At 36.8% G+C, this 19,404-nt stretch overlaps 1 protein-coding gene across 1 annotated transcript; it reads left to right on the forward strand.

Moving 5' to 3' along the window:
- On the forward strand, nucleotides 14,630-16,046 carry LOC18766514 (glycine-rich protein 2). The gene is made up of 2 exons (XM_007201237.2): nucleotides 14,630-15,205; nucleotides 15,671-16,046. Exons 1-2 carry the CDS (start codon nucleotides 14,807-14,809, stop codon nucleotides 15,851-15,853), a joined length of 582 nt encoding a protein of 193 aa, XP_007201299.1. The 5' UTR covers nucleotides 14,630-14,806; the 3' UTR covers nucleotides 15,854-16,046.

The following is a 19,404-nucleotide window of genomic DNA, read 5'->3' on the forward strand; positions in this document are numbered from 1 at the left end:
GGATTTTGAGAATTTCTATATATATTTGGCTATGTGTGAGGTACTTGGGTTGTTGAGATGAGATTGTGGAAAGTGGTGAGTATAGAATGTCAGTTTGGAGTGCTATAAGCACTACCCTATATACCTCCCTGGATGTGGAACTTGGATACGGAGACTTGAGATACTTGGAATTGTCGGAACTCGGGGCATCCTTGACGGGATGTTGCTGTAGACCCTTGATTGGGTAGTCTGCGCGCGTAGGACTGATGACAGACGTACGGGTTTTGAGGTTATCGACGGTACGTGCTGGCTGAGAGTTGGTCCCCCGGACGGCTCGTTCCCTAGTCACATGGTGGATTAAGGACTCTTCATGAGGACTCAGCCAGGATGACTAGTCAAACAATCCCCCGGTTGGATTGTTTTCCCGGTACTGTTCACCCGTTTTCGTGTTTACTCCTTAGGTGGAAGGGCTAAGTTCCCCACTGGCTTGGAGACCATTTGTTGGTCGACAAGTCAGCTTTCTTTGGTGTGTGAGCGTGTCACTGCTAGCAATGTAAATTCTAGCAGACTTCTTTTAGAGTGGATAACTTGCGCCCCAAGTTACTGACTTCTAAAACAGATGATTGTGAATTTAGGTGAGGAATATCTCCCAAGTAAGTTCTTTTCTTGCCTCAGACTGGTAAGGACTTTCATAATTTATCTCAGTATCAAACGGCTGTTCTGGCCAGAAAAATTTGATAGAAGTTGGGCTTTTTTAGGCAGAACTGCCTTTTACAAAACAATAAATATGCATATCGACGCTAGGAAGGTTAAAAGACGGCCGGAACTCCGTTTCTGCTTGGATGGAAGGCTCTGGCTTGGGCTGGACTGGACACATCTGGGTCGGTCCGTACTGCTTCGTGCCTTCAAATGCTAGGTTGAGCTATAAATCGATACCAAAGTTCGATTTTGGCAGAGCTTTATGTTTACTTCACGCTTCGTGAGGCCTTTTAGTGGGTAGAACTGCAGCTTCTTCAGTTTGAAGAGGCAGAAGTGGCTGTTCTCGAGGGCTTGGTGGGCTAGGGATTGCACTACGAGTGTTGTTCTGCTTGAGCAGGACTTTTTCATAAGTTCGCTGAGGTCTCCACGTTTGTGAAGATTCAAATTCTGCTTGCCTTGGCTTTTTGCTGAACCAAATTTGTAACGAGAGAGATCTCGTTTTCAGAAGACTTATTTTCTAAGTCTGAACTTTGGAATTCTGATCTAAAGCTGGTTTCTCTTGGAATCCAAGTGAGCTTTTGGTTGTTTTCTTGTTGTTTATTTTTTTTGATTGATGAATTGAGTGTCCTTTCCTTCCTTGCCTACTTTTGTTTTTATAAGAGACCCTCTTGGGGAGGTGGTTTCAAATTTAAATAATGGGCGGTAAAATGATCTCCTATAATATAAAGTAAAAAAGGATTTTATCAATCATGGCAGATAAGCTCTCCGTACAGCCTATTAAAGCAGTCCCTTCCCTGGTGTCCTACTCCCAGCTTTCTATTTCCATCAACCCCACAGTCCGTGTGGGCTTTTTTGGCAGTTGGTTTTTCTTTCGTATTTTCTGAACAGCTCCCCGTTTCCCGTTCTAATTTAGAAAGCGTGACCCGTGAATTCCTTGGAAGATGGTGTATTGCTTTTTGGAGTAGAATCTCCGATCACAGATGGGTTTTGATCTTCTGCTGGCAGTGTTTCAGAGATGTCCCTCTCATATTTTAACTTAGTTGAAATTGCTGACTTTTCAAAGCTGAGGCAATCAGGTGGGTGTGTTTTTAATTCCCTTGGGTTTAAAACCAACAAAATTTATGGGCTGATCCTTGAAGCCCAAGTGATAGTTTCCACGTTGATCTTTCTTGGGCCCGGTTTTTTTTGTTCTTGACATCCTGGCCTGAAGCCCAACCTGTCTGGATCCTAATTTTGTTACCCTTAAGTTTTTGGGCTGGGCATTTAATTTCACCATGGGCCTGTCTTTTGAACTTTGGCGTGCCAAATTTAGGCCCAAACAGGTACAACTAGGTGATGGTCATATTTATATTATATATATATCTCTTATATTATATATTTATATTTATTCATTCATTCTTGTTTCTCGGTGTGAATACTTCCTTGCCGATCGTGCCAATGGGTACGCTTTCGAGAGTTTGGTTGTGGGATTTATAAGTTTTTGGATGGTAGGTTTTGTAAAGCGTTCTTTATGGATTTCGGACTTGGCATCTGGTATTGATTTGTTTTGATATATATTATATATATATATATATATATATACTTGAGTATGACGGTTTTGAGATGCATGAGATTTCTTGCATGGTTTTCTAAACGGTGGGGTTATATTACGTTGGTTTACACTGAACTGAATTTATTTTTGTCCACTCACAATTTTCTGTTTTGCGCCCCCCAGCCAGTAGTTGACTGAGCTTCGCAACAAAGCCGGATCGTGCGCTTCCGAGCCTTGAGTCATCGTAGGACTCTTTCTTCATGTTTTTCCCTTTGAACTCTGTTTTGTTGAAATTGAAGTTCTTAGACATGCTCTGTTATCACCCCTGTTAGGGTTTGAATTTTGAGGCCAGAGGCCATTTTGTTGTAAACTGTTTATTCGCTTTAAAGAATGCTGCTGGTTGGGATTATTCTGTATTTTTTTTTGCAGGTTGAATTTTGTTGATTTGTTCAATTCACAGGGGAGACTCTGCCAAAATTTTGGTAGAGAGTCTCGATTTTTAGTAAGTGGGCCCGGCATCGGGAAGATGTTGGAACAAAGACGGGATTCGCCCTGGTTTTGGGGAAATTTCGAGGAGGGTCCTGTCATACAAACAGCTTTTGTTAAGATATCTGCCAGTTGATCTTCTGATTTTACGAATGGTAGATGGATGATCTTCTTCTCAATCTTGTCTTTGATAAAATATCTATCCACTTCAACATGTTTGGTTCGATCATGTTGATCTGGATTATGGGCAATGTCAATGGTTGATTTGTTATCGCAATGTAATTTCATTGGCTTTCCTAGCTTGAAACCCAATTCTTTCAATAGTCTTCTGATCCACAATAGTTCACAAACTCCGTTAGCCATTCTTCAATACTCTGCTTCTGCACTAGACTGAGAAACCACATTTTATTTTTTACTCTACCAAGTGACTAGATTACCTCCTACGAAGGTAAAGTAACATGAAGTAGAGCGTCTGTCAGTAATGGAGCCAGCCCAATCAGCATCTGTATATTCAACAACTTCGAGATCTCTATTTTTTTTAGAACATTAATAATTACTGACTTTAAGTATCTTAAGATCCGATCAACTGCATTCCTATGGGACACACTGGGTGAATGCATAAACTAACTAACCATACTCACAGCATATGCAATATCTAGTCTTAGAGGACGTATGAAAAGTAGAACATTTGGTGGTGGTGATAGAAGCAGGAGTCCGAGTAGCTGGGTCAATAGGAGTGACTGCATGCTTCTGTGAGTCTGCAATAAGATGGAGAATCGTAGGGGTTCCTGACATCGTATCGGAAGTAAGATATGATATGAGAATGTGAGGAATTTGATGTAGGAATTGGATTTAAGAGGTATGTGTATAAGATTTGAGGGTATGTGTTTAGGGATATGGATAAGAGGATTTGAATATGATAAATTTGAGATAAGGGTTTAGAGGCAAAACAACTTCTCTCCACTCCCCCTCTCTCCCTGAAGAAAAGGGGTCGTCAGAGTAAAGAAATATGCAGTATCTTCATGGGAATACGTCAAGGTAATGGGGATATGTCAGTAAACATATCATTTTCACTCCCCCTCCCCCCTTGAAAAGGAGGGGAGGAGAGCACTTAAATTTCAAGAAGAACGCAAGCACAGGTCACAAGAGAACCTGGCTCTGATACGATGCTAAAGTATGAATATGGTTTGAATGTATTAGGTTTAATTTATTCTTCTTCATAATGAGGTATATATAAGAGTTTACATATGGGCTTTATAAGGAATTAGATACAGTAAAGAATTAGGAAAGTATCTCATAATTATACAATAATTTATCAATTATATAAAAAATAAGAAAGTAAATTACTTAATTAATCAAGGAAATAAATCTCCTTAATTAAGTAGGAGACTCACGTCAACACATAAGGCAGATGTAGAGATGAAGTTGAGCATTTCTGTACTTCGAATGAATTAATCCCAACAGAATCACAAGCTTTTTTCTTGTTGCGCAAATTGTAATTTGTATGTGCCACTTTCATTATATCGTGACCACACAATCATGGTTGCCGTGTAGCCCATGGAAATCAACTCTGCAGTCTGCACTGGCAATTGGTATAATTCAATTTGTGGAAATTGCTACAACCTCACAGGTCAACTGTATCTGAATACATTATAAATTAATATAATAATGATAATAATAATAATGTTAGGCTCATCAGAATATCTTTGCTCATTACATTATATGTCCTCACAAAAATAAAATAAAATAATCAAATCGGAAATCGTTTAACCGTTTGATTATTATCATAATATTTCAATTACCCGTAGGAAATATCTGTAAACACGAATTTCTTGCGACAAATGAGACAAGAACACGTGTATAAAATAATATTTGTATTAATGAAATTTAATGTTCCAATCTCTGTATTAAATCCTCTGATTCGATCTCCAAAGTGTTTAAAGAAAATTTGTGTTTGATACAAGGGTCGTAGAGACTTGATCTTGATCAAACGGGTAGCACAAGGCTTGTTTGGTGTTAGGATTTTTCTAGGGTAGAGGAACCGGCACGTATTTGTTGTGCTTTATGGCTCTTCCAAAGTGAGGTGAATAATGCAGAAATTTTTTTGTTTCTTCTGAGTGCTTGGTTTGTCTCCGCCCCTGTCTTTCTTCTTGAGACCTCCTATTTATAGGTCCCTGCAGGATGCTTGACCTAAATAGCTTTCCTTCTATAGGACCCTGTTTTGTGGGATTTTGATTTGATTTAAAATCAATTCCGATAATTTGGCAATTTAACCAAATTATCTTCGATTGATTGACTTGATTAATATTTGATTTAAATCAAAGTCAATCACAGAAAATTCTTTCCTTTAATTTTGTTTTCACTTTAAACCATTTGATGCACTCCGTCGGATGTCAACACATGTCACTTTTGATAACTAATCCGATTTTGATGAGTCGTACACCACATGGGCGAATTATGAAACCTACAATTTAATCCACCAAACCCTAATTAATTTCTTACTTAGTGGAATTTAATTCACCAAAATTTCATTGTCTACAAATTGCCTCCACTTCACAATGCACTGTAGATGTGTGTTTGCCACATATCTATAGTGTGACTTGAAGTCCCTCTTGATGGCGAATGCATTTTGTTCACAGGTAAATTACAAGAGTTGATCTTAATTTGATGAAGCCACTCTTGTTGGCGATCACCTTTCTATTGTTGCAATGACCTTTCTTGTACAATTTTTTTATTTTTTTATTTTTTTTATTTTTATTTATTTTTTATTTTTATTTTCACTTGGTGGTATCAACTCTTGGCCGATAATCATTTGCATGAGTGCATTAAACATGGGCTTTGGCACAACCAGATCCTGGACCATCGGAACTCCAGATCATATAGTTTCATATGATAAAGAAATCCTTGTATTTTGAAGAGGCCTCCAACTAAATCAACAATCTTGCGTGGTGGTGAAGAAAATTCCATATTACATAAGCACAATTGATGGCTTGATCATGTATCATCACATAATTTCCTTGAATGCGTTGGAAATTAAAGGGAAAACATTTCGTGCTCAATTTTGTCTTGCTACTTTCGTGGCAAATAAACATGGTCTCGATCAAAAGGGATTATGATCTTGAATGCTCTAAAACAAAAATGGAAAGAATATGCCCGTCCTGATTTTTTATTAAAATATTTTGGGACCCAAACAAGGGAATTCCCTATGCATCTTTTGCTTGGTTTCTGCACCAAAGCTTCCACTTATCTTTTTCAATACGTCGGCAGCATCCCTTGGTAACTAATAATCACATGGTTGGTGGTGTTTCTCTTGCTTGAAGTTGTGTGCCTTCTTAGCCTTGAGCCCGTGCTCACCCAACCTCACTGAGCCAATCGCCATGTTCAGATCTTTTCCTTTGTTACTTGGTCGATGCTTAATGAACTCGTCTTGGCACGATGATGTTGATAAGTTGTTGCTCCTATACTCCATTGAAGTGGGGTCAATGTTTTCTTACATGAAGGAATATGCCACACATGTAACTCATGACAAGGAGGCCATAAAGCAATCAGCCAGAAACTTTTTATTATTTATTATTTATTATTTTTCTTCTTTTTTTTTGGCTAGGCACATGTTGCTAAAAGGGCCAAACCTAGAGTTGCAATTGAGGATTTGATCGCAGCTAGATTTTTGAAGCGCAAACCGAGATGATTAAACTATCAATACCATGATGCCAGAGACTTCTCAAAAGGTGGAGTTCATCTTGTTGGATATGTGAGGCGTTACATGCATCATGTGGCCCAAGTGAAGGTCTGTTGAGGTTTGCATCCACCAGTCGACGACGAAAGAAAAACGTAGAGGTCCTAACTGCTTGGGTTTGAACCATTTCTTTGATTTGGTGATAACCCACTCAAGTGCTTAGGCTTGATCTTGTTGGAGAACGAGTGAAGAATGTAGACGTCCTATACCGCTTGGGTTTGATCCATCTCTCCGATTTGGTGATAACCTACTCAAGCGCTTAGGCTTCACGTATTGGAGGACGAGTGAAGAACGTAGACGTCCTATACCGCTTGGGTTTGATCCATCTCTCTGATTTGGTGATAACCCACTCAAGGGCTTAGGCTTTACGTATTAGAGGATGAGTGAAGAACATAGACGTCCTATACCGCTTGGGTTTGATTCCTCTCTCCGATTTGGTGATAACCCACTCAAGTGCTTAGACTTTATATATTGGAGTATGAGTGAAGAACGTTGACGTCCTATACCGCTTAAGTTTGATCAATCTCTCCAATTTGGTGATAACCCACTCAAGCGCTTAGGCTTTACGTATTGGAGGACGCCCAACTTGATCGAGCACAAATACTTTCCCAAAGAGACTTCCTTTTCCTTATTTATTTATTTATTCAAGATTCACCAAAGAAATGATCCATAGTGAAGCTTTTGGAGTGGATAGGTCATGGTAAATTACAAATTGCACAAAACAAGGCAAGATATTCATTTGACGAAGGCCAAGGTAGTGAATGGTGTAAGAATAACAAGGGTGAACAAGGAGTACCAGCTTGATGTTGAACGAAAGAAGTTAATGTAGCCCTGACGGAGCGAATTGGAAGTCAAATAGTGCCAAACTAATGAGAAACTCCAAATTTATTTTATCATGTGACTGAACTCAAAGTGGTCTTATGAGCTGCCTACGTACCCTTATAGGAAAAAAAGAGATCAAGTCACGACGTAGTTCAATGTTTTTCTTGGTTTTTTGGTTTTTTTTTCTTTTTTTTTTTTAGTTTGCAGTTTTAGCTCATGCAAGCGAGGGAGCATTTGGTGCCTTGTGCATTTTTGGCTCTTGCAGGCGAATGAGCGTTTTGGTGTCTTGTGCAGTTTAGGCTCGTGCAGGCGAACAAATGAGCGTTTGGTGCCTTATGCAATTTCGGCTCGTGTAGGCAAATGAGCATTTGGTGCCTTGTGCAGTTTAGGCTCATGTAGGCGAACGAATGAGCATTTGGTGCCTTATGCAGGCGAATGAGCGTTTGGTGCCTTGTGTAGTTTAGGCTCGTGCAAGTGAACGAATGAGCTTTTGGTGCCTTGTGTAGTTTCTGCTCAAACATGCGAATGAGCGTTTGGTGCCTTGTACAGTTTAGGCTCGTGTAGGCGAACGAATGAGCGTTTGGTGCTTTGTGCAATTTAGGCTCGTGCAGGCAAACAAAGCAGCATTTGGTGCCTTGTGCAGTTTCGGCTCGTGCAGGCGAATGAGCATTTGGTGCCTTGTGCAATTTAGGGTCGTGCAGGCGAACGAAGGAGCGTTTAGTGCCTTGTTCAGTTTTGGCTTATGCAGGCGAATGAGCATTTGGTGCCTTATGCAGTTTAAGCTCGTGCAGGTGAATGAATGAGCGTTTGGTGCCTCGTGTAGTTTCGGGTTGTGCAGACGAAGGAGCATTTGGTTGAATTTGTGTCAAGCTAAGTGAGAAGTGTCCTCCTTATGTTTTTTTTTTCACCTTGAGAGGTGCTCGACACATTATTCTTGAAGAATCCTTTGGGGAAGAAATCATGTAGCATGATGGGGCTAAGTGACCTTTGTTTCAAAAGTTCATCTTTTGAAACCATTTTGTTCATATTTGACAATTTATTTCCTCTATGCCTTTTAGGTGGTTCAGAAGAACTTCTTTTGTTTACAAATTTTTTTTACCGAGCAGTTCTTGGCAAAGATGCATTCTTCTTATGTAACTTCTTCTGAGTGACCAATGTTCATCCTTCATTATCGTCATCGGATGAATCGACACTACTTCGACTTAACACCCCAACACACTCATACAGATTGAGTTGATGGGTTTCAGAGAATGCCCCTAGTGGTTGAAGTGAGGGCAAAGGTGCCGAATCAGAGAAGACAAATGAGATCGTAGCATGGTTTGACTCTACCAACTTGTCAAGATCTATTTCGATTCTTCCTTGTTGTGCCAACTTCATGATGAGATCTTTCAACACGAAACACTTTTCCACTGGGTGACAAATGACACGATGGTGCACGCAGTATTTTGGTGGTTAATATGATTCATCTCTTTAGAGCGTTTGCACTCGGGTAACTCAATCACCTTCTTCTCGAGTAAGTCTTCCAGCATGCCTTCTACGTCAAAGTCTAGAAAAAAGATACTTCCTCTCCTTCATTTCTTTTAGGATGTGTCATCGTGGTTCTTGATCTTGAGTTGACTCGGCCTTCCTCTCATCTTTCTTGCCTAAAGCGGAAACCTTCATTGGAGCGGCACTGATCGTCATTGACTCCAAGATGCGTGTCTTCAAAGAGTCTGCCCCATTTCTCGATGACTTCTCATTTCAATGATCACTCACTATTTCATTTCTTCCATCGTGACTAGTGTTACTTAGCTCTATGTCATGCGCACGAGTGGTCAATTCTTCAAAGCTATGGGGTTTGATCCCTTGAAGAATATAAAGCAGACCCCAATGCATACCTTGAATGCACATCTCTACCACCGATAACTCTGAGACTCGATCTTTGCAGTTGAGGCTTAATGAACTCCAACAATTGATGTAGTCAACAACAGGTTCATTTTTTTGTTGCTTTGTGCTAGTGAGCTTTAGCATGCTAACTGAGCGATGAGTGCTATAGAAGCGGTTGAGGAATTCTCTCTCCATTTATTCCCAGCTATCACTTGACTCTGGTTCTAAGTCAGTGTACCAATTGAATGTAGTGCCTCGGAGTGAGCGAACAAATTGCTTCACGAGTAATCGTCATTAGTGCCAGCGTTGTTACACATCTCGATGAAGTGGGCAACATGTTGTTTAGGGTTACCTTTTCCATCAAACTGCATGAACTTTGGAGGTTGATAACCCATTGGCATTCGAAGGTTGTCTAACCTTTTGGTGTAAGGCTTGCAATAAATAAATGTATCTTGATAAGGCCCACCATATTGAGCCCTGATGGTTTTCACGATCATGTCCTGAGGTTGTTGGACCGACAAAGAACCCACCGAGACGATGTCGCCTTTTCTATGCAACTTCTCACCCAACTCTGTTTCATGACCCAATCCTTTCTCACTGGATTCAGCTTCATGATGTGGTCCTTTCTTATGCACGTCTTGACCAAGTTCCTTATCCTAATGTGCCTCCTACTTGTTAATGAGAGAAGCAATTTGCGCATCTTTCTCTTCGACCGTCTTCTTCAGTTTCGTGACTGCTTCACTTATATGGGCCAGCTGTTCTTCAATAGACATCTTTCATGTCACCATGACCTGCATAGCCATAGAATAAGACTCACATATGGACGCTGAGGGTTTCATGACAATCTTCTTTTGTTGGTTGTCAGACGGGGATCCATGGTATGAGCATGTGCTCGAGTCAGCGTCTAAAACAGGCGAGAGTGAACGTTCTCTTGAATTATTTGAACCCGAAGAACTCCTTTCTTCATTCCGAGAGTTTATCTCATCCGCTCGGGGTGTATTCTTCTTTGCCCCCAAGAAGGCCAAGTTGATAGCCAGCTCATGCCTTCGATTCACATCTTTCGCCTTAGCTTGATCAAGTCGGTATGGAAGTGACATGTTGAGTTACGAATATAGCATTGGCCTTACTCCTGGTGACGACCCCAGCAGAGTCTCCGCTTGAGAAGGAAGCGCTCACACTTTTGCCTCTCGTCGCGGGAGCGATTTGAATATTCTTGGAAGCCATCGTTTTCGATTTGTTGAGTGATTTTGGAATTGGAGAAAGAGATGAGAGGCATACATGGTCCCACTAGGCGTGCCAAATTTGTAAACACGAATTTTCTGCGACAAATGAGACAAGAACACATGTACAAAATAATATTTGTATTAATGAAATTTAGGGTTACAATCTCTGTATTAAATCCTCTTATTCAATCTCCAAAGTGTTTAAAGAAAATTTGTGTTTAATACAAGGGTCGTAGAGACTTGATCTTGATCAAACAGGTAGCACAAGGCTTGTTTGGTGTTTGAATTTTTCTAGGGTAGAGGAATCGGCATGTATTTGTTGTGCTTTGTAGCTCTTCCAAAGTGAGGAACCGGTGTTTGAATTTTGTTTCTTACTTAGTGGAATTTAATTCACCAAAATTTCATTATCTACAATATCATATTTGATTTGTCCCTTTAACTATTTATAAACTATTTGACGCTTTAATTTTTGTTTCTTCTTAGTGCTTGGTTTGTCTCTGCCCCTGTCTTTCATCTTGAGGCCTCCTATTCATCAAATTAAAATCAATTCCGATAATTTGACAATTTAACCAAATTTTCTTCGATTGATTGACTTGATTAATATTTGATTTAAATCAAAGTCAATCACATAAGATTCTTTCCTTTAATTTTGTCTTCACTTTAATCCGTTTAATGCACTCCGTCGGTTGTCAACACGTGTCACTTTTGACAACTAATCCGATTTTGATGAGTCGTACGCCACATGGGCGAATTATGGGGCCCACAATTTAATCCCCCAAACCCTAATTAATTTCTTACTTAGTGGAATTTAATTCACCAAAATTTCATTGTGTACAATATCATATTTGATTTGTCCCTTTAACTATTTATAAACTATCTGACGCTTTAATATTTTTTAATATTTTATAATATAAGTGATAGTCTAAATCACAAGGATGGGGAGAATTTTCACACACACACTACCAAAGTAACATGGACGTTCAAACCTGAGGCCACTAGTCTACAAATCAATGTCATTTTTCTCTGGGTTAGACCCGATTAGTATGCTTTTTACAATTTTCAAATCCTGACGTTTAGTTTTCTTCATATTTTACTTGCAATTTGTTTTGTGAAGTACTAATTATTACACGTAGCGAATTAGTGATCACTAAACAATGAATAAAAAAATCAGAATAATTTATGTTCTCCTTTTCTATCATTGGTAATGGTAAACCAAGCATATGGGAACTAACATCTGTCTCCAAATGAACATCCACATGAGCAAATTATTTTTGTTGTAGGTATCAATCACATGTATAAAAGCTTCAATCAAGAAGAAAAAGAAAAAGAACATAAAGCTATCTCGTCTTTTTTTATAAATTTTGTTATCAGTGCAACAATTACTTATACTTTTGGAGAACCAACAATTTTTTTTTTTTGTCGAGGAGACCAACAATATAAACTGATACTTTGAAAAATAAAATTGTTATAGACAGCTTGAGAAAATCGGAAAGGGATAGAAAAAGAAAAGTACAAAGAAGATAGAATGAAAGGTTCAATTTCGACCACATAAGCAACAAGACCTTCGACCAACAAAGAAAAAAGGAACAAGACCAATAATCGTAACGCGACAGCACAACAACAACACTAAAAAGGATGTCATGTCTCTTTGAAAGAAGTTTTGGTTAGGGAAAGGGAGGACCATGTCGTGTTTCACATGCTTGTCTTCCATTTTTCGTTCCGAGATATTGCCATGTACAAATAAAACTCTTATTAAAACTCCGATTTTTCGTTTTGAATTTGAGTGTTTTTTCAGAGATATGATTTTTGAAAAAATATCTATAAAAATTATTCGAATAATTAAAATACAATGTAAAATTATCTTCACAAAAATATTCATCAAATACACTTATTTGAATAATCTCTCAATTAAAGCTATTTCTGATAAATCAATTACATATACATAGCTCAAAGTGTATTATTTTTTTCTAACATAACATGCACAACATTTTGAAGTCATCAAAGTGTAGGATGATCATGATCCTATAGAGTCATGATTACCCCCACTTTTATTGGTTGAATTTCTGAATCTTGGATAACATATTGTGGGCCATAGCCATAGATGAGCTGTGCTAGGGAGTGAGTATCTGGGGGTGAATATACTCTTGCCGACACAACCCCAAGCTCCAACTGCCATTCAAACGAGCTCCACCACCGGCCATAATAAATTATCTTAGTCAAGAAGAAAAGGAGGGATTTGGTTCCCACCTCAACTTTTTAGGGTTTATCTCCTTTTCCCTGAAAATCATCTTGTATTAGTGTTTGTCCTGTTTCAATTTCTCTCTCACCTCACACCTATCCAACTATGTTAATTTGATTGGATAACGTGTCAGATTTTATGCAAAGAGGACCCATTTATCCATAAGTAGTTGGGTCAGTTCACTCACCACACCTTTTTTTTTTTTTTTTTTTTATATAATTTTTTTTTAAATATAAGCGATATTGAAGGAGTCGGATTTTCTCACACTGAAAATGTGTCGAGTTTCAAACCTGAAACTACTGATCTGCAAGTCCCATGTTCACCACTCACCCATAACTTAACACATCACACATGCTTACAAATCATTTTTATTTTTATAGAGCTTGAAGTTTATAATAAATTGGTTAATTAACATAGGTTTTCAGTAACAAAACATAAGTTTTCGATGAAATTATAAATTTTATAGCCACCTTGATCACAATTATCACAAACTATTACTTGATCCAAGAGAAGTAGACGGCAATCCGCAACAGTCATTTATCTGTGAATTATTTCTCACTACCAGATGGCCCCAACCAGAGCATTTCCTCCACTTATTCTCTCTCTTACTCCAACATGGATTAAGGGGGGGCAGCAAATTAGCAATCTTGCCGGAATGTTTTCCTACTGATTAGTGTCTGAACGCTTAATTTTATCTATTTTAAATATATATCTATATATATATATATAAAATAAAAGGTAGAGAATGGTAAAATATTCAAAATACCAAAAAATATCATTGGTTAATGTAAATATTAAGAATTGAAATTATTAATTAAAAAAATTAAAATTAAGAGAAAAATCAGAAAGAATCCTATTTTTATTACCCATTATCTTTTTAATTCTAAAATAAATTTAATTTTTTTTTAAAAAAAAAGCATCTCACAGGCGCTGAAGCGCGTGTGAAGAGGCTAGTATAAAATAATAAAAAAACCAAATGACAAAGTTTATGTTCAATGAGATGCTTGAATGTTTATTAATAGACTAACCTCTTCACATGCGCTTCTGCTCTTGCGAGATCCTTTTTTTTAAAATTAACATTTATTTTAGAATTAAAAAAATAAGGGCCTTTTATCTGATTTTTCTTTTATTTTTAATTTTTTTAATATGAAAAAGTATGAATTTACCATATTATTCTCATTTAATTAATAATTTCAATTCTTAATGTTTACATTAACCAAAAGTATTTTCTGGTATTTTAATTGTTTTACCATTCTCTAACTTTTACTATATATATATATAGATTATTTATCATGAAAACAAAATAAAATAACATATATAAAAATTATTCCATATAGAATTTAATATTCAACTATTTCTTCTACATGCCAAAAATGTCGCGTTGAACTTAACATCTAACAACTGCAATGACCCGAACAATAAAGGAAGCTACTGCTCTGGCCATGTCTATCTACCAATGAGTTCAGTCCACGAATTTCTTAAATAAAACTAGATTTGAATTATTTTGATGGCATTTTGTGACTCTCATTCTGCATTATAGTATAATAATATAATACGATTTAACTCATATAATATGAATACAATTGTCTACTTTTTATTAAAGAAAATGTTATCATAATACCCCACCTTAGATGGGTATCTACCCATCACTTTACATTTCAATTTATAGAGAGGACAGCAAATCCTAACCGTTCACCAAAGCATGGCACGTGGCAAAATCAAGATTATCCAATTTTAAGATATTTATTATTAGGAAAAAATTTTAAAAATATCACTTGTACTTATATATAATTTCAATTTGTCACTCAAAGAAAATTTCTAAAGAGATATTATTTTGATTTATCGAAATTCCTAAATTAGAATATGTGGCATGTAAAACACACGCAGAATTTTGGATAGAGTTACAGTGCCATACGACAAATTAAGCATTTTGAAAAATTGAGATGTGAGTTCTCTTAAATATTTGTTTTACGATGATGAAATTGTAGATGTGACATTTATAAGGTTTTCCCCTTCCTTAAAAAATCAAACCACTTTTAACCTAAGGTTATATTTGAGCATGCGACAGGAGAGAGTGAAGAGCCGAGGAAAAGAAGTTTCGCACCAGCGCATTTATAAATACCCACCACCATGCACCCAACTGTCTCACACCATCAAAACCTCTTCTCATATTAATCTTGCTCTCCATCGTCCCGTTTCCGATATAATACCCAAAATACCCCGCCATGTCTGAGGAGAAGCACCACCACGGCCTCTTCCACCACCACAAGGATGAAGACAGACCCATTGAAACCTCAGACTACCCTCAGTCTGGTGGTTACTCTGATGAAGGACGTACAGGCAGCGGCTACGGTGGTGGTGGTGGCTACGGCGATGGTGGTGGCGGCTACGGGGACAACACTGCTTATTCTGGTGAAGGACGTCCCGGCAGCGGCTACGGTGGTGGTGGCGGCTATGGAGAGAGCGCTGATTACTCAGATGGCGGCCGTTACAAGGAGACCGCTGCATATGGCACCACTGGCACCCATGAATCTGAAATTGACTACAAGAAGGAGGAGAAGCACCACAAGCATCTTGAGCACCTAAGCGAGGCCGGGGCTGCTGCTGCTGGTGTTTTTGCCCTGGTATGGATTTAACCACCTTTTATATATGAATCTTCTAATTTTGTTCATGATTTTAGTTATATATTAACCTTAAATGTGAAGGATCACAGTCAGAAATTCATACATTTTCAAGGCTCATTTCCCAATAACTAATTAATCATGCATAGTAAGCAGATCATTGTATACAACGGTTGTATGTAAGAATTTCTCGACGAAGCAGGGCGAATGCTTTTAAGCTCCTTAGGCCTTGTCAACATAACAAGAGAAGTGTGAAGAGTAAATCTTCTCAAGTATCAAATGGATTAAGTTTTTCTGAGACTAATGTAATTAAGATCTGTCCCAGAAATAATTTGACAAAATTATAAAGATATTTTCATTTAACAATTGTATCCAGATGAGACATATAATACAATTAAAATACCAGATCCTAATTAATTAACTCTTATTTAATTTAATAATGATCATGAGATGTGATGTGATGTGCAGCATGAGAAGCACGAGTCAAAGAAAGACCCAGAGCATGCTCACAGGCACAAGATAGAGGAGGAGATTGCTGCAGCAGCTGCAGTTGGGTCTGGTGGGTTTGCCTTCCATGAGCATCATGAGAAGAAAGAGGCAAAGGAAGAAGAGGAAGAGTCTCATGGAAAGAAGCACCACCATCTCTTCTAAATCTACAAATAAATACTATATTTTATATTTATATATTGTGATTTTACTTATCTGTTATGAGTGAGGTTTGATCTCAACAATGTTATAATTGTTGAGTGCTTATGTGTGCTTGTTATATGAGTGCTATGTATCTATCTATTTCTCGTTGTTGATAATAAATAATATCGTTTACTTGATGTTAATTTCTATATTATTAATTGGTCTTCTTTTTTCTTCTAAGATAGAAAATATTATTGTTCTCTTCTTGTGGTGGTGGTGGGTGTTATCTTAGCCTCTTCTTAAGGATATTGCCTCTCTCTTTCTTTGGAAGGAGACATTCTTACTTAGTGCAAATCACAATTTGACATATATGTAAAAATAATTCATAAAAAGCACCAAAACAAAAATCTCAACATACATATTAATCTGTGATTGGCAGAAAAATAGAAGCTCTTATTTCCAGGGAGTGAGGCAAGTATTTTGCCCTCCTTAATTTCCATCAAGGTCACGATTTATTTTGTCAATCCCAACTTTAGTAAATTGACTTAGCAAGTATCTGGCCCTATCAGAGAACAATACGTGGATATTGTGCACTTGATTTTCAATCGTGAGACCATCATGTTCACAATAGTGCCATTTAATATAAACATAAATTAATTATTATTTTTATAATATTTTATACAAGAGATACTGGAGAAGGAGGAAACTTAAGATCTTATATGGAGGAGTAAATTGGGGCTTCACTAAATTAATTGAATATGATATTTTACTCTCGTGAAGAATTTCTTGAATACGTGATATTAGAGTCTTTAGATGAGCGAAACCGCATATAATTATAATATATATATATATATATTTAGGATCCATATATTTAATTTATTAATTTTTATATCGTATAGTATAAATCCATCTTCTAGTCTCTTTCATGTGAAGTAAAGGGTCCCGGGGAATAATGATAAAAGCAATTATGTCTTTCTCTTCCTTCTTCGTGCCATTTAAGCCAAAACGTAGGGTAGCCATCCATTACATAACGAATTTTTGTTTATGAAAAGTATTACCTTCATCAAAATCACGGAAAAATGACTAAATAGCTCTCTTAAAAAACCCTTTCCATTTAACAATGATGAAAGTAAAATATGCTCACATTACAAGTGAGCAATGAGGGGTTGACTCTAATGACCCTATACCTTCTTTCCTCCCAATAATAATTTTGAGTGAATGTGCAACTCAAATTTTAACTCTCTTTATCATTCTTATCACAAATCGTACTTGAAATTTTCGAAATTCATCATTTTAGTCCCCCACATTGCAAATCGATCAATATGACGTTTTAGTACATACCTTGCCACCTTGGCTCATAAGATAAGGGAAGGCGGTGGATAGATTATTGTCTTGGAATTTTTCAAATGACAACGATGGAATTTAAGAAACCCATATTCCATAATTATTTGCAAGAAAAACTTATAATCTTTTTTTGGGTTTATGTATCCAAATGTAAGGGATTAGTGTGTGTGTATATATATATCCCTTTTATTGATGGATTCTTCAAATAATTTTATTTGAGGGACGCACTACCATACGAATTTTTTTGCAACGATCCAAACAATCTATTTTTTAAGTCTTCATTCATAGATCATCTTTACAAAAAATTAGACAAATCGAAAACTGATTAGACATCCAATTGTGTCTTACAAAATCAATGAACATGGGCTTCAAGAAGGTACTAAAATTTTAATTATTTAATTGAGTGGTCAAATTATATCAGATTGAAGTGATTTTTTATAGAGATGATATTTGAATGAATATCTACAAAATAGAAGGTTTGGATTAGTAAAATATAATCCGGAGTAGGCCCTACAAGAGTGTCTCTCAAATAAGCTTATTTGAGGGATCCCTCAATGAAAGCTCTTTGTGTATATATATATATATATATATATATCTATTTTTTATTGCGTACTTCAATTTTATGCAAATGTTAAATCCATCATACTATCTAGGGGTGGGCATGGTACGGTATAGTATGGTATTAAGCATGTACCACTACCGATACCGGAAATTTAAATCGGTATGGTACGGTATAGAATTATGATTTGCTAAAATTTGTACCGTACCGTACCATGCCAAATCGGTATCAGTACAGTATCGGTACCATTTCGACACTAAAATGACACAACTAAAAAATGAACTAATTCAATATTCAACACATTCATTCACCAAAATAAGTGACGCCTAAGTTACAAATTCAAAGATATTTTAGCTACTGATATTTTAGGCAGGGCTCGGCCCAGGGTCATTCCTTGTTAGTTTAGTTTGTTGTCGGCTTAGTCCTACCATTTAACCAAAAGAAAAAAAGCCTCCATCTTAATCAAGATTCTAAGTGACTTTTCTACTAACAAAAAGTAAAGAGTCCAAGGATAATCCTAAAATCAAATGGTGATAGGCACTAATTTTATTAAGAGATAAAAGTACATACTATTTCTTTCTTTTCTTTCACTCAAGGAGTCTTGGTTGAATACTTTACAACTATTTTATTTATTATATTCTCATCATGAAAACCTTTTCACCTATAAATCAAAAATTACTAATTGAGTTGCTTGAAGAAAGATGACTTTTGCCAAATAAATCAAAGAAAAAGCTTTTAATTATCAAATGAATCAAAGAAAAAGGCTCTATAAACAAACACACAAAGGCAATCAAAATTATATTTAAGTACTATTCAGTACGGTACGGTATTGACCGGTACCAAAATCTTGATACCGCTACTATACCATACTCTATTGGTATGGTATGGTACGGTACCAAATATCTTCCCATACCAAATGAAACGGTATGAAATTGGTATGGTATGGTACGGTTATGGTATGGTTTCGGTATTTCGGTTTAAGATGCCCACCCCTAACTATCTAGCTTTCAATGACTAAACGGTCAAATGGTATTAATTCTACACCCTCAATTTTTTGGTAAAAATCTTGTTCGATAGAGAGAAAGCTCGATACCTATTTGATAGGTGTTTTTATAAATTTAAAAAAAAAAAATTAGGCATGATTTTGTAATACAATATTCGTTCAGGTTAAGAATGGTAAATTAACCTTTATTTTTCTTTCTGACATCAACGGGGTGAGGGCACTGGCGGACCCATAAATTTTTTAGCGGAGGTGCAATATTGACTAAGTATGAAAAATAGTTTTTCGGAATAGTCATCTTCTCAAGATAATTTTTGGCGTCTTTTATTCCTTACACATCAAATAAGAAAACTTGATTTTATGAGATTTTAGTATGAAGTATATATTGACTTAATGAGCCATCATTTTTAGCCTAAATCGTATTTTGCACTAAAACCGATTTTTCATATTTTGATTTGGTAGGAATTTGATTTTCTAATATTTTTATTTGAATCCAAATGGGAAGTACTTCCTAAATTAATGTAACCGCCACTAGGGGGTGGGGGGTGGGGAGTGGGGGAGAGAAACCTACTGGCATCCGTTGACAATAAATAGAAATATATTTAGTTTTCAAGGTGTAATAAGTGAAAAGTTTTTTTTGAAGAAATGTCTTCCATACCGGCCGAGAGA

Source organism: Prunus persica, chromosome G8, assembly GCF_000346465.2.
Source record: "Prunus persica cultivar Lovell chromosome G8, Prunus_persica_NCBIv2, whole genome shotgun sequence".
Lineage (NCBI taxonomy): Eukaryota > Viridiplantae > Streptophyta > Magnoliopsida > Rosales > Rosaceae > Prunus > Prunus persica.